The 14,434-nt window shown below is 37.8% G+C and overlaps 2 protein-coding genes across 4 annotated transcripts in view; one reads left to right on the top strand and one right to left on the bottom strand.

Annotated features, from left to right (window-relative positions):
- The first annotated feature begins 2,762 nt into the window (after positions 1–2,762).
- MPC1L (mitochondrial pyruvate carrier 1 like) overlaps positions 2,763–14,434 on the top strand; it is a 24,675-nt gene continuing 13,003 nt past the window's right edge. The window contains exon 1 of the mRNA XM_020967123.2: positions 2,763–4,070. Coding sequence (XP_020822782.1) covers positions 3,235–3,606 — 372 coding nt within the window. The 5' untranslated portion in view covers positions 2,763–3,234 and the 3' untranslated portion in view covers positions 3,607–4,070. The remainder of the gene's footprint in view (positions 4,071–14,434) is intronic.
- CUNHXorf38 (chromosome unknown CXorf38 homolog) overlaps positions 12,180–14,434 on the bottom strand; it is a 20,928-nt gene continuing 18,673 nt past the window's right edge. For all 3 annotated transcript variants that reach the window (XM_020967122.2, XM_020967121.2, XM_078146582.1), the window contains 2 exons: positions 13,119–13,284; positions 12,180–12,615 (listed from right to left, as the gene is read on the bottom strand). In XM_020967122.2, the coding sequence (XP_020822781.1) occupies positions 13,144–13,284 (141 nt within the window). In that variant the 3' untranslated portion in view covers positions 12,180–12,615; positions 13,119–13,143. The remainder of the gene's footprint in view (positions 12,616–13,118; positions 13,285–14,434) is intronic.

The following is a 14,434-nucleotide window of genomic DNA, read 5'->3' as shown; positions in this document are numbered from 1 at the left end:
TGAGTTCACTGTGGCAATGAGATCACAGGTCCAGCCCCTATCTTTATATTTAAGTATGGAATGAATCCATTATTTTCAAACTGATAATATTTTGTGAAGGAAGGAAAAAAGGTGATTAAAACTTCTTCAAAAGGAAAAAAAATGTGTTGGTGAAAAAATCAAAATCAAAACCATTGTGTGACACCAATGTGGAGACAAGGCATTTCTCAGCATTTATTCAAACACAAATAAAAACTGCTACCTTATTTCTAGATGAAGTGTAATTCAGGGAGAGAAAGAAAGCTTGTGACAGTTTTGTCATTAAGCATGTACAATGGTTTTGCCAAACTACTGACATCGGTTTTAATAATGCACATCAAAATGATAGCAAATATTGCCAAAGACAATGTAGACCAGAGCAATTTTATATAAAGTTCAGGAATCTCATCACCAAATCTGGTCAAGGCAAAAATGTGGTTTTATAAGAAAAATCAATCATCTCTGCTTATATCTCTGTATTACAGAGCAATGATTGATTAGCTGTGGGAAGGGGGAAAGTAAAAACCAGCTGCAAAGTTGGGGAAGGTATGGAGATGGTCTAAATCTATTTGCACATCAGAAATAACATAAAAAATCGTAACCCTTACGTATATCTGTAACAGAATGCTGCATTTCTAATTATGGTTCAAGCTCAGTTAATCAAGTAGTCAAAAAGCATTTCTTAAGTGGCTACAAAGCAGCTACAAAGAAAGGGGGGGGAAAGGCAAAAAACAATAATCTCTGCCCTCAAGGACTGTACATTCCAATGGAGGGCAACAATGTATAAACAACTAGGTACATATAAGAAATATAGGGTACCTACATGGCACAATGGATAGCATGCTGGATTTAGAGTCAAGTACTCGCTGTGTGATCCTGGGCAAGTCCCTTAACCCTGTTTGCCTCAGTTTACTCACCATAAAATGAGCTGGAGCAGGAAATGGTAAACCACTACAGCATCTTTGCCAAGAAAACCCCAAATAGGGTCATGAAGAGTCAGACCCGACTGAAATGACTGACCAAAAACAAATATAAGATACAGAGAGAGTAGATGAAGGCAACCTCAGGAGGAAGGCATTAGCAGCTGAGGCTTGGGACAAAGTGGGAATGAGAAGGGCTTCTGACAAAAGGTGAGATTTGAACAGTTTTTAGAGGAAGCCATAGAAACTAAAAACCAGAGGTGATGGGGCAGAATGTTCCAGGCATAGAGCCAGTGCAAAAGAATGAATACGGTGATGAACGCTGGAAAGGTTAGATTATGAAGATCTTTAAATGTCAAACAGACTACTGGAACTCACTGAGCAGGAGAATCTTAGCTTTAGAAAAATTGACTTGGCATTTGAGTAGAGAATGGATTAGAGTGGTGGGGAGGGACCTAAGGCAGGGAGACCCAACAAGTCTACTGTCAAAGTTCAAATGAGAGAGGCTCTACTAGAGAGGCAGGTATGGGAACAGACAAAAGGGGACATGGAAGGGATGTTGTGAAGCTAGAAATGGCAAGATCTGGCAATACATGCATGGTCAAACAATGAAGAATCCAGGATGACAGCAAGGTTTCCCACCTAGTCTGGTTGGGAGAAAAATAATGCCTTCTACAGTAATAGAGAACTTCTGAAAGGGGTAAAGATCATGAATTCTGTTTTGGAAGTATGGAGTTTGAGATGATTACTGGACATTCAGTCAGTATTCACTGAGAAATGTTGAAGAGGCAGTGAAATTTTTAACTTTTTTTTTTCAGTAAACAATTTCTCTCCAACTTGTTCCCTTAGCCATTAAGATACCTAAATTTAAGTGCTCAGTTAATTTTTTAAACTTAAAATAAATTTTAAAAATTAATTTAAAATTTAAATGAATTACAGATTCAGTTAAATATTCACTATAAAATTTTTATGTAGCATTTGAATATTATTTATGTAACTATATTTATATAAATCATATTTTATGTAAATGTTTTACATATATAAAATTATTTTAAATATAAACCATTTAATTATATTCAAAATAACATTCATGTATGTGTAAAACATTTATATAAAATGATTTATATAAATATATTTACACAAATAATATACATTCAAGTGATATATTATATAAACATTTTATATTTTTAGTTAAAGTTTTTAAAAATTTAAAATTTAAATTGTGAGGATCCATTCCTTGAAGGGAAGATTCAATTAGGGTGTTCTGCAAGTCTTCTAATCCCAGCTTGCTCCACTCTTTTCTTTAAATATATTTATAAAAAGTAAAATAAATATATTTGTATGAAATGTATTTATACAAAATAACATATAAAACAAAATATATTTACATAAAATTGAACTATTTATATAAAATTTAGAAACATTTATATAAAATAGGCATGTTTATATAAATACATTTTATTAAATATACACATATAAGTTAAATTTATTTAAAACTTTAAAAATTGAAATTGTAGAGGTTCACGTCTTCAAGGGAAGATTCTGAATGTTTTGAAAATCCTCTCAACTCACCCTGCTTGGCTCTTTAAATTTATTTGTATAAAATTACATATATATATATTATATATATATATATATGTGCATAAGTAGTTATATGAAATATTCACATACTATATGAATATATTTTTGCATTTTAATTTTTATTTAAATTGTGGGAGTCTACCCCTACGAGTGAAGGAAGGCTCAGTCTAGGGGCTGGGCGGGTCGTCCAATCCCAGCCTCGCTGGGCTCTTTTCCCCCTGGGGCCCGCTCTAGGAAGGTGGCGCTGTGGCTTCCCAGAGACCTTTGAGCTCCTCAGCGGCCGTGCACAAGTACAGCGAGCCTCACCCCTCTTCCTTTCCTCCCGCCCACCACGGGCGCCTCAGAGGCTGCGCGCGCACCTTTCCAGACGCGACCAGACGCGGGAAAAGGGAAAGCTCGGAGGCTGCGAGGCACTCGCCGCACGCGTCACGCTCGCGCTCCCCTTCCTGCCCTGGGCGCGAGCCAGGGAGCAGCGGTTCTCTCGGCTGTTGTGGGGACTCCAACCGCTAACGGCCCTGCGGCGGAAGCGGCACTAGCAGCCTCGGAGGAGGGGGGCCCGTTGTGAATCCTCGAACTAACGCGGCCGGCGCCCACCCGCCCTCGGCCTCTCCCTCCCCTCTCCTTTCCCGCAGACTTCGGCTCGGTGCCTGCCCCCTCCCCGGGTGGGGAGAAGAAGTAGAAGTAGGAGTAGGAGAGAAAGGAAAGAAAAAAAAGGATGCTGCAAGCGTTTATCGGGGTGCTCTTGGGGAAGGCGAAGGCGTACGTACGCACCAAGGAGTTCCGGCAGTACGTGAAGAGCACGCACTTCTGGGGCCCAGTGGCCAACTGGGGCCTGCCGCTGGCCGCCTTCAAGGACATGAGGGCGTCGCCCGAGATCATCAGCGGCCGCATGACGCTGGCGCTCATCCTCTACTCGCTGGCCTTCATGCGCTTCGCCTACCGCGTGCAGCCCCGCAACTGGCTGCTGCTGTCGTGCCACGGCACCAACGTGCTGGCGCAGAGCCTGCAGGCGCGGCGCTACGTGCAGTACCATCGTGGCGAGTCCCCGCCGCCCGAGTGCGCCTGCTCGCCGCTGCCGCCCGCGTAGGCCGCCCGTGGGCGCCGGGGCCGAGGGGCCCGCCTGCCCAGGGAATGGATTTGTTTTTGACGGCCAGAGCCTTGAACCTCGTCTCGTCTTGCATTATCACAACCCCCACCCCTCCTTTAAAAAAAATCTATTATTTTTTAAACTGGAAAAAGAAAGATTAGATATTTGTGTGAGACTGACCTTTCAAAACAACCCTCTTCTAAAAAAAAAAACCAACCCAAATTCGTTCCTGAGAATCTCTTGGGTTTCCCCGGGAGACTTATTCTTCCATTCTCAGTCCGTAGTTATTAATTATTAGTTAATTAAAAAGAAAAAAGAAACGCTGAAGTCGAATCGTGGTTATTTTCATAGTCTGAAGACGTTATCGTCATCATCGTTATTATCATCGTCATTGTCACTATCCTTGTTTCTTATAAAGAGGACACTCTCCCCGCACAGGAAGTTGGCAAAGATGATGACAACAGGTAACACGATTTTAAAGATTTGGGGTTAGAAAGATTAGCTTTTGGATGGTTTCCTGAAAGGATACTAGAACTAGATAGGGCGGGGAACCTGGATGCGTCTTAATTTTCATTACTTGAAATGGAGACTTAGCTTCGTTTATGGAAGTAGGTAAATGTTTTGGAAAGAGAGCCGTAGGCTTCATCAGAGTGACTAAAAGGAGAGGGAAAGGGAACCGTGACACAAAAGAGGGTTAGAAAAATATTCACACTCTTTAAAAAAAAATTACTGTTATGAGATTAGACTTTAGAACTGGATATGAACTTAACGATCAGCTCAACTCGTAACAGTGCCGCCCCCCAAATCCGCCGTACACCCTGATGGAATTAACAGCATCTTTTTCAATACTAGAACCTGGGCATAGGCACAGACACTTTCACAGAAGCCTACAAAACCAGTTATTTTTTTCTACTGGGGGCAGAACATGAGCTCAAAAAAAAAATGCACCCAGAGAAAATTTAATGTTAAAATACTTTAATGCATTGTTTCTCAAACTATTGCAAGGAACCTTCAAACACCCTAGTTTTTTTTTAAATGAAACTTCGTTAATAACAAATATTAAAAGTAATGATTTTAAAGGATTTTACTGCAAGGGTTCTGCCAATGTTTTGTTTAAGCCGAAGATTTAAACCCACTGTGGAAAATTCTGAGAAACACTGCTTTAACGTAAGAGGACCCTGAAATGCTTTACCCAGGGGATCTACACACCATTGAGAATGGTTTCAGTCAGTCCTCCTTCCAAGAGAGTAAACAGATGGCTAAAGCGAACTAGTACTCTTTTTTGTTTAGGAGAGCAGTTGGCAGTTGACAGAATGTGGTTAAATTTAGTCCTGCTTGAAGGTAGATGAATTGTGGTCGGCAACCCTTTGTCCTTAGTGATGTTGGTATGTGGGCAGCTTGGGAATACTGTTATAGATCTCTCATAAAAAAAACCCTTTTTTGCTTACTAGTTTTTTCTCAAGTTCTTTCCTGTGAATGTTTTTAATATATAAAGTCTAAGCATTTATAAGTACCTTAATGGTACATTCCCTTGTACGGTTGTTTTACTCAGTCCTCTAACTAGGATTAATTCCTTCTTATAAATTTTTATTGCCTCTTTGTGAGGCATTGTATTATGAACAGGAAATATGGTAAAGGATACAGAGATGACTAAGATTTTAATTTCTTCCTTTCAAAAATTCTGTGGCGAGTAGGTGGATGTGAATTGTTAAAACAACTAAATACAAGGCATAAGGTAGGGTGGCTGGCTTTGTAATTGGAGGCCCTGGGTGCCTGGATTTGAATGGGCTTTAGTTTCCTTTTCTGTAAAATAAGTGGTTGGAACAAGATGACTCCAAAGTCCTGAAAGAGACTAAAATTACTATGCTCTTTCTATGAGCATCTGAAATAGAAACAGAGGTTGGGCTGCCAAGGAAGACTTCATGAGGTTGAGGGAGATATTTCTTGTGACAGTTTCTAATGCATTAGAACCCAGTCAGTTTTCAGAAAAATTGAAAAAGGCATTAATTTATAATTAGAATATGTATAAATAAAACCATTATACTTTTTCTACTCTTCCCATTCCCTCTACTCCTACAAGAATTGTTAGGGCTAGGTTATGAGCCGCATGTAGTAGGTATTATTAATATGAAGACCTTGCAGACTACAGAATTTATGGCTGTGAAATTTCCCTTCGTTCTTGACAGTGATTCTTTTATGTTCTGTAGATAGTGCAAATTCATGAAGCTTCTTTTTGTAGCTCTAATCATAGGGAGCAATTCTAATTAAAACAGTTTCATAAGACCTAAATGTTTCTTTCCCACAGAAATGTCACAAAGCAATAATTAATAAAACCTTGTTATTCTTGACTCTGAGTTAATCTCAGTGCATTTCCTAGGGCCAGGCTCTTAACAGGTGAATTTTTATTCACCTATAATAGGTGAATTTATTTATCGAGGTGACCTCAATAAATTTTTGATCATGTTAGATACAAACAAGATAAACCATTCCAGTTCAGCTTGCCTCTTTCCCAGTCCAGAAACTTTCCCTTTCATATAGAATAAATTTTTCTGCCTATTTGAACCCCTCCTTTGGGCTTTTGATGAGATAAGTAAGACGACTTACTTGGAAAGCAAACAATAGATTTAGAACAGGGCTTCCTAAGATGGGGTCCACAGATCTTAGTGGGGGTGGTCTGTGAACTTGGAAGGGAAAAGGTTACATATTGATTTTTACTAACTTTTATGAAATTTTGTCATTTCCTTCAATTATTTAAAAATGTTATTCAGAGAAGGGGTCTATAGTCTTCTCCAGAAGAGAACCAGAGGAATCCATGACACATAAAAAGCTGAATCTCTGGAATAAAACCTCAGTCTAATAACTGCTTCCCCCCCCCCACACATCTGTACTGGTAAGTAATCTATAACTTCATCACCAAGATACTTTGTTGCTGTCTTCTTGATGGACCACTGTCTTTCAAGAAACCAGGATTGAACAGTTCCAGAAAAACCTATCCCTTCCCAACAGTTACTGTAATGTTAAGCCATTTATTCATAATGGAGGCTTCACATTCTGTCCCAAGAATGGAAAGATTTCTAGTTAACAGTTGCTTTACCAAGATTGGTCTTATGGGAAGTATGATATAAAAGGGAATCTAAGAGCAATGGTTTGGAGAAATTAAACTGTTAAAACAATTATTAAATACTTGAACTTTCCTAACCTTTAAAAAGACAAGACAAAAGAATCTAAAAATATTTGTATGCCCTAACATATAGGGAATGGTATAAGTAAGCTTTTATACACTTCACATGAAAAGAAGTATAGCATAGTTTCCAAGTTTATAAGCGTACCTAGTGTATATGGTACCACTAAGTATGAGTGATGAATGGATAAATAGCAGTGTCCCCTTAACATATTAGATACTTTGAGCTAAAATTCAGTGAATAGAAAACCCATTCTGAAAGTACTAAAAGGACCAGAACCTTTATGAAACATAATTTATTTCAAGATTATTTTAATGTAAAACTACAAGGGCATTCTCCTATTCCATTAAATGTCATGTTACTGGAAATTAATATATTTCTTTAGTGCTCAAGTAAAATGTATTTTTTAGAACGCAGCATGCTTCATAAAAAAGCAGTTTGAATTATATTTCATTAAAAGGTCAGTGCCTACTGAAAAATTTGAAAATGGGTGGACTTCTGTTAGCCTGGAAATGGGGAGGAGTCATTTTTGCTCATTTTTTTTTAATTTAGAGGGAAAAATTTATAATGGAAATAAATGAAAACAAGTTGTAATATTTAACTGCACCCTAGATCTAATTTGCAGCATACCAGACCGATCTACCTCTTTGTTGCTCAGCATACTGCTGATGCTTACCAGCTTCCTTCCTTTCTTTATTTGTTTATTTATTTTTGGTCTAGATCTGTGTAATGGATCATTGGTGAAGTTTATAGGATCACGTATTTAGAGCTGGAGGGGACCTTGGAGGCCTCCTCATTCAGCCCCCTGTTTACAGATGTGGAAACAGACAAATTAAGTCAGTTGCCCACAACTATTAACTGAGGCACCATTTGCCACCTGGGTCTTAACCTGACTTCAAGTCCAGTGCCCTATCCACTCTGATTTCACAGATATAGAACAGCAAGTATATTAGAGGCATTAAACATCTGAGGATTAAACATAGCTCTTTCTGACTTCTAGACTGGCCCTTTATCCACTACACCACATTACCTTTTAATATTCAGTGATTTGATAGTTTTTATTATTTATTTGGACAGTTAACCTCACACAATTTCCCAAATTCTAAGAAATAAATAAATCCTCTGCCTTTGGGAATTTAAGATGCTATGAACTGCCCATGGGTCCATATAACCTTTAACAAACTAAAAATTGCTACAGGTTGCTAATCCTAAGCAGCTGCCATTGATACACATAGATTGTTTCCCAGATTTTGGCTATTTTGTCTTCTGTAGCATGACTTCATTGAGAATTTTAAGGTAGTTCAAGCCTAACTTATCTAACAAGAGAACTGAAAAAAATGAAAACTACTCTTAGCTAAACAGCAGTACTGTTAAACAATAATTATTTCCTCCAAATTTCTATACTTTAAACTCTCTTTTTCAAGGGGAGGCTGGGGGATTCCCCAGGGGGCTCAGCAATGCCTTTCCAACAGATCAGTATTCATTTCTTAAAATCATGGGGATGTGCCCGAGAATATTGTAGGTAGACACTGCTATGATATTTTCTCAAGGGTAGACTGATTAAATTTTACATGTACAGTTTGAATTTTCTTTCTACATCTTGCCTTTACAGTCTTTTTCAGGGATTCTTGTTTCCTCTCACTTCCTATTTCAGTTTGATTATTTTAATATTGCTGATGTCAAGTACAGTGACTTGTGAATGCCAGAGTGCAGATGTTTATTCAACAAGTATATATTTTTAAAGAGCCCATATTGCAAGTCTAAAGGTTAAGCTGTCCCCAAAGACATGATGTAGAAGCTTTTATTTATTAAGGCCTAAATTGGGTGGAGTATGAAATTAAGTAGGATATCAGATCCAAGACCTTTTGTTAGTCATGGGGTGAAGGACTCAGGATACTGACATCTCTTTACAAAGCTGAAATTATTATTTCCTTGGCTGGACTTGAGGAAAGTGGAAGGTCCTTTATATTTTGCTATGGAGGTCCTTCTAAGAAAATGAAAGATCAGAGATGAAGCATCATGTGGGAAGAGAACTGGAGTTGGGCAGAGAGGATATACACATCCAAACATTCTCTATAGTAAAATGCATTCCTTGGTATTAATAACAACAACACCAAAAAAAAAAGACTAAAAACTCTGCCATCCCAGTTCTATGGGATGTGTTCAACTTCTGATGGATACTTAAAAGAATTAAGGACCACATTTTCACATTGGTCTCTAAATGTAAATGAGTAAGATAGTGGTCAGTATAGTGGTCAGTCCTGTACTGTTGTCCTAAGAGGACCAAAAAGATGCTGCTGTTCACTCTGTCTGGTCTTTCTACTCTTGGAAGGTAGTCTTGATTAGGAAAATTAGGAACAAATTTGCCCTGCGATATGATCTATGGTATGGCATATAATATTTATGGACTGCTGGGTAAATTAGGAAAAAGTGACATTTTTGGTGTGAAATGTTTTAGACCTAAAGAAGTAGAACTTCCAATAATGACAGGCTATGAAAATGCATCTTGAGTCACAGATAAAAGAAATCAAAATTCTTAACTGTGAAGAGTGTGTTGCCATTAGTATATTCTCCTATCAACTTTAACCATTTTTATTTGAACAAGGTTTTCCTGTCTCCTTTTAAGGTCAGCTGTCAGGCAATGATGGGTTTGAATTTCCATGAGTATGTTTAAATTTCTCACTTGAAATTCAGTAGCAAGGATTAGCTTCAACCAGTATTTTCATATACTAACATTTCAGTCTAGGCATTGCTGTTTTATGAATAATTATGACAAGCATGGTAAGATCTGCATGAAGTGAAGCAGAATGAAGAAATCAGGGCCTAAATAGAAACGTTGATCAAAACAGGAGCAGTTGTGTGTACGTGTACAGGCCAGCGTGTGCACAAGGAGTTGGGGAGCAATGGCGGATAGTCCCACTGCAGGTGTGAATGTCAATAGGGAGTTAACAGTTTCATATCCACAGGGGACGGGGGGGGACATGATGATGGGTCCCTGGGAGCAGTTTTACTTTGGAGGAAAAGGGGGTGTGCTACAGGAATGGCACTTGCTGCTGGAAGGAATTGGGCTCCCTCCCCTTCTCTCTCCCTACCTCCATTTCAGCATCTTGTGGCTCATTTGTCCCATTCTAGTTAAGGCTTTTGCAGTACAAGTAGGCAACAAAATGATGAAATACAGCCATCAGTATTAGTACCTACTGTCAAAGTTAAAGGACACATCCCTCCTTTCTGTTAAAGTAGATTTGCCAAGATATTTGTTAGGATGTGTTAAATGTGTCAAAAGAAAATTATGTAAAACAAAGTAAGATTTCATTTGGGAAGAAAAAAAATCTAATGCTGATATGATACTTCATTGGATCTATGATCTCAGTTGATGTAGGTACTTCAACAGTGCAGATCTGTCACAACTCATCCATCCCTTTTCATTTTGTGTGATTCTTGTCCATGTCTTCCCATAAATTCTAAAAAGTGGGTCTACCCAACGCTGGAGGGTTCTCTAGATACCATGACATTATGTAGATATCAAAGGAACACAGAAATGGCCCAGAGATACCACGTTGCTTTTTGTTCCAGTCCAGGTCATGTCTCTCTGATGACATCTTTTATGCTGTTTCTCTTTTGCACACATGCAGTTTCTCGTGGGCGGTACACTACAGCCTAACATCTGCAGTGTGCCTCTTGTCATTGCTTTTGGGGTGACCTCCAACTTTTAATTTTCCAGGCTGGTATTCCATAACTCAGACATAAGACACCATCAGCAGAATAACGACATTAAAAAAAATAGGCCTTTGTTTCGGGGAAAAGCTTTGGGTCTAAAGGCCTGTATAATTGCCTCAAGGCAAACCAGCCTGCTTTCCTCCTCCGATTCTGGGTGCAATTCATTTTCTATTTGCAGTGTGTTCAAGAAGTATGTGTGGGTATATTCTGAATTTAACAAAATGATAGCAATAAACATTTCCATATATTAAGAATAGAAAAAAGATTGTATGTGAAACTGAATTTCTATTACATACAGCTTATCTCCCCCACCCCCCACCCCTTGTACTGATGGACTGGCTTGACAGGTTGTCAGTATCACAGTTTAGAAAACAGGCATTATTCAGCTACTTGGGTTTTCCAGTGTGTATAGTTAGGTTGAACTTTTGAATGAATATGGACATGGATTTCATTTAGGAGGTTCTGTAGGGTTCCAGGGCTTAATAGTACTTAACAGAAGAGGGACATTAAACAGTATCTTTGTTGTTATATCTTTCCAAGAAATTTTTATGATTTAATGTTATATAGGAAATACTGTGTGTCAGGCACTGTACTAAGTTTTACAAAGATCTCATTTGATCCTCAAAACTACCCTGGGAAGTAGGTGCTATTTTTATCATAATCCCAATTTTATAATTGAGGAAACAGGCAAACAGAGGTTAGTTGTTTTGCCTAAGGTCACAAAGCTAGTGAGGTCAAATTTGAACTCAGGTCTTCCTGACTCCGGGCCTAGTGCTCTATCCACAGAACCACTTAGCTACCTCATGATTTGTCATATGCATAGGGCCCACCCTGTTGGAAGTTTTTGAAGCAGTGTTTTGCTGTACTGAGTCAAACAAATGCTTTTTAATAATTAGTGGAGTGGGATCTTATTTTCTCTATAACTTTTCAGTCAATTTCAGTCTGTAAAGATTTGGTTCGCTATAGAATACTTCCTGCCACTGCTTGCTTGTTCACTTCCCAAGCCTTCAGCAAGGATTCCTTCAATGTGGATGCAGGTCATTCTTCTAAAAATTTTATAGAGGTAGAAATGTAGGCATATGGGTTGGGAGTAATTTCTTGGTTGCCTTTTTCTGCTTAAAATACGGCCTGAGACTTTCCAAGTGCTTGGTATCATCCTCCTTTTTAGATATTTTGAGAATCTAGCTCTTAGTATTCTCAAAATTGTACTGCCTTTTACATGGATCTCCTGAGTACATTTTATCTAGCTTGGCACTTTACTCGGTTTTTTCTTTTGTAGTTATGTAGCACTTTTTCCCACTTTTAGCCCCTTAGCTATGTCCATTCTCACTTACTGGACTTACTACTGCCATACTAAGCAGTTTAGCTTGATTTTTGTAATAACTGCAAAGGTTTTGGAAGCAGCATCTACATGACATAACTGAATTTTAATCATGAACCTATTTTTTATAACTAACCCATTAATTCTAATTTTAGGAATTTGAGGCTAAGGCAGTAAGAAATAGCAGTATTGTGGCAGTGGACATATCCACTGACTTAACATTTATAAAGCTAACCTTGCAGAGGTTCTTTCTATAGCTCTCTTAGGAATAGAAAAAAAGCCTTTGTTTTAATAAGAAAGTGACTATTGGGTAGGAGAAAGTTGTAGTATAAGAACTTCTAAAAAAGTTGGTATATGGAGAAGATAGAGCACCCAAACTTTTAATCATAAAGAAAAAGAGTCTTGAAGAAAAATCCCTCTTGTTACTATAAAGACTTCCGTTTGCTATTATATATATATTCTTCCTCCTCAAAAGTTTCCAGTAATGAAGGAGGAAAGGGAATAAGCATTTATATAGTACCTACTATGTGCTAAGCACTGTATAAATAGCTCATTTGATCTCCACAGCAATACTGAAAGACAGGTGCTGTTACTATCTCCATCTGATAGCTGAGGAAGCTGAAGTAAACAGAGGTTAAGTGGGTTGCCGAGTCACACAGCTAGTAAAGTGGCTGAGGCCAAACTCAGGTCTTCCTAGTTCCAGGCCCAGCTCCACCCTGCTTCCTCAATAATGAGACTGGAATCAAGATGGTCTTCAGGTAACATGTTTCATTTTGACTAAAGAAATCCCTGAAATGAAAGAATAAGGGTTTTAAATTAATTTTTCAAAGAAAAGGCAGGCAAAAACTAAAGGTTATTTTTATGGGTTGTTTTCACAGAATAAAAACAACAAATATTTCTTAAAATTGTCAGTCCCTATTACAGTTACATAAGAAACAGGCATCTTTATTAAATGACAATTTTAGGGATGAACTCCCCACCCCTCCATTAAATCTATTATGGATATAAAGTTAATTCTCTTAAAAGTAAAACAGTTAATATAGTTTTGTTTGTATAAGAATTGCTGAGTTTTGTTACACATCAATTTGCTTTTCATACTTAAGAAACCATTACTTGAAGCAAATCCAGCACGTAGCCGTTCTTTCTTACAAAGTCATCTTCCAGCAGTAGCATACATCATTTGAAATCCTTAAATTTAAACTCTTAAATAACCCTAATATCCCCCCCCATAAGAAGAGATTAGAGAAGAGACAACTCTGTCACTTAGTTAAAATGTGTGCATTAAAACTCACCTTCAACCTCCACCAGTTCAAGCGCCTACTCCCCAGGTTCCATTGTACACCTTTTTTGATACTGTAGATTAAGATCTTCCAACTTTTGTATTTCTTCTTCAAAACTAATTCCAAGATCCTTGTTGTTTCTTAGGAAGACCTTCATTGCCTGTACATTTTTAATGATCTGCAATAGTGAAATTAAACAGACATTTACACTGAAAATGATTTTCACAAGCTTTTCATTTTAAAGCCCAGCTCTGGGGGTGAGGGAAGTTATCTTGTGGCAGGTAATCATCTACCTCTCTAGTTATCAGCTTTATGTCTTATAACAAAGTATCATTTCCACTTACATTTCTAGTCTCCCTGGTCAATTGTCACAGTCAATACTGAACTTAATATTCCAAATGTGATACAAACAATGCTGAGTACCATGGAATTATTATTACTCTTTTGTTCTGGATGCTCAGCTATTTGACATACTTCTTATTCAGTCGTTTCAGACTGTTCGTGCCCCTATTTGGGATTTTCTTGGCAAAGATACTGGAGTGGTTTGCCATTTCCTTCTCCAGTTCATTTTACAGATGAGGAACTGAAGTGAACAGGGTTAAGTGACTTGTCCAGGATCACACAGCTAATAAGTGTCTGAGGACAGATTTGAATTCAGGAAGGTGAATCTTCCTGACTGCAGGATCAGCACTCTATCCATCTGCATCACCTAGCTGCCCTGAACATTCTGCCTGGTATGTATTGTATCATCTCAGCAGAATATAATATCCTTGCCCATGTAGGTTACTATGTAAGATTAATATAGAGATTTATACTTGCCAAAGCATTTTACAGATCTGATCTCATTTGATCCTCATTGTAGCCATGCAGATGTAGTAGTTTCTACTTAAAGCCCTCAAACAATTTCGGAGGGATGTTTCCCCTTACGAATGCCTAAAGAAATAGTGCTTTTGTTGGTGGGGAGTCTACCCTATTTTTTTCCTGGATTTTAATTTTTACTATTCTAAGCTTGACAAACATAACAAACATGGTCATTTCCCATTCAAAGTAAAAAATAAAAATTATATGAAACAATCTCATTACAGATATACATTTTTATTAAAACATATAGTGTGTAATATATAATATACATTATTATATATAACACATAATAAATTCAACATATTAGTTCTAGAGCTTTGTTTTCCCTCTTAATTTGCTCTTCTGTTTATTAAAAAAATTTTTTTTAATTGATCCTCTTTTCTTTCTTGGCATCACATCACCATACCCCTTCTTCCCACTTTCTTCCTACCCCAAGTCCCCAAAATGCCTTCCCTTGTAATAAATAA

This window comes from Phascolarctos cinereus, unplaced genomic scaffold (assembly GCF_003287225.1).
Source record: "Phascolarctos cinereus isolate Bilbo 61053 unplaced genomic scaffold, phaCin_HiC Scaffold_726;HRSCAF=1367, whole genome shotgun sequence".
NCBI lineage: Eukaryota > Metazoa > Chordata > Mammalia > Diprotodontia > Phascolarctidae > Phascolarctos > Phascolarctos cinereus.
The sequence above is the reverse complement of the archived record's forward strand: the minus strand, read 5'-3'. Positions and strand labels throughout refer to the sequence as shown.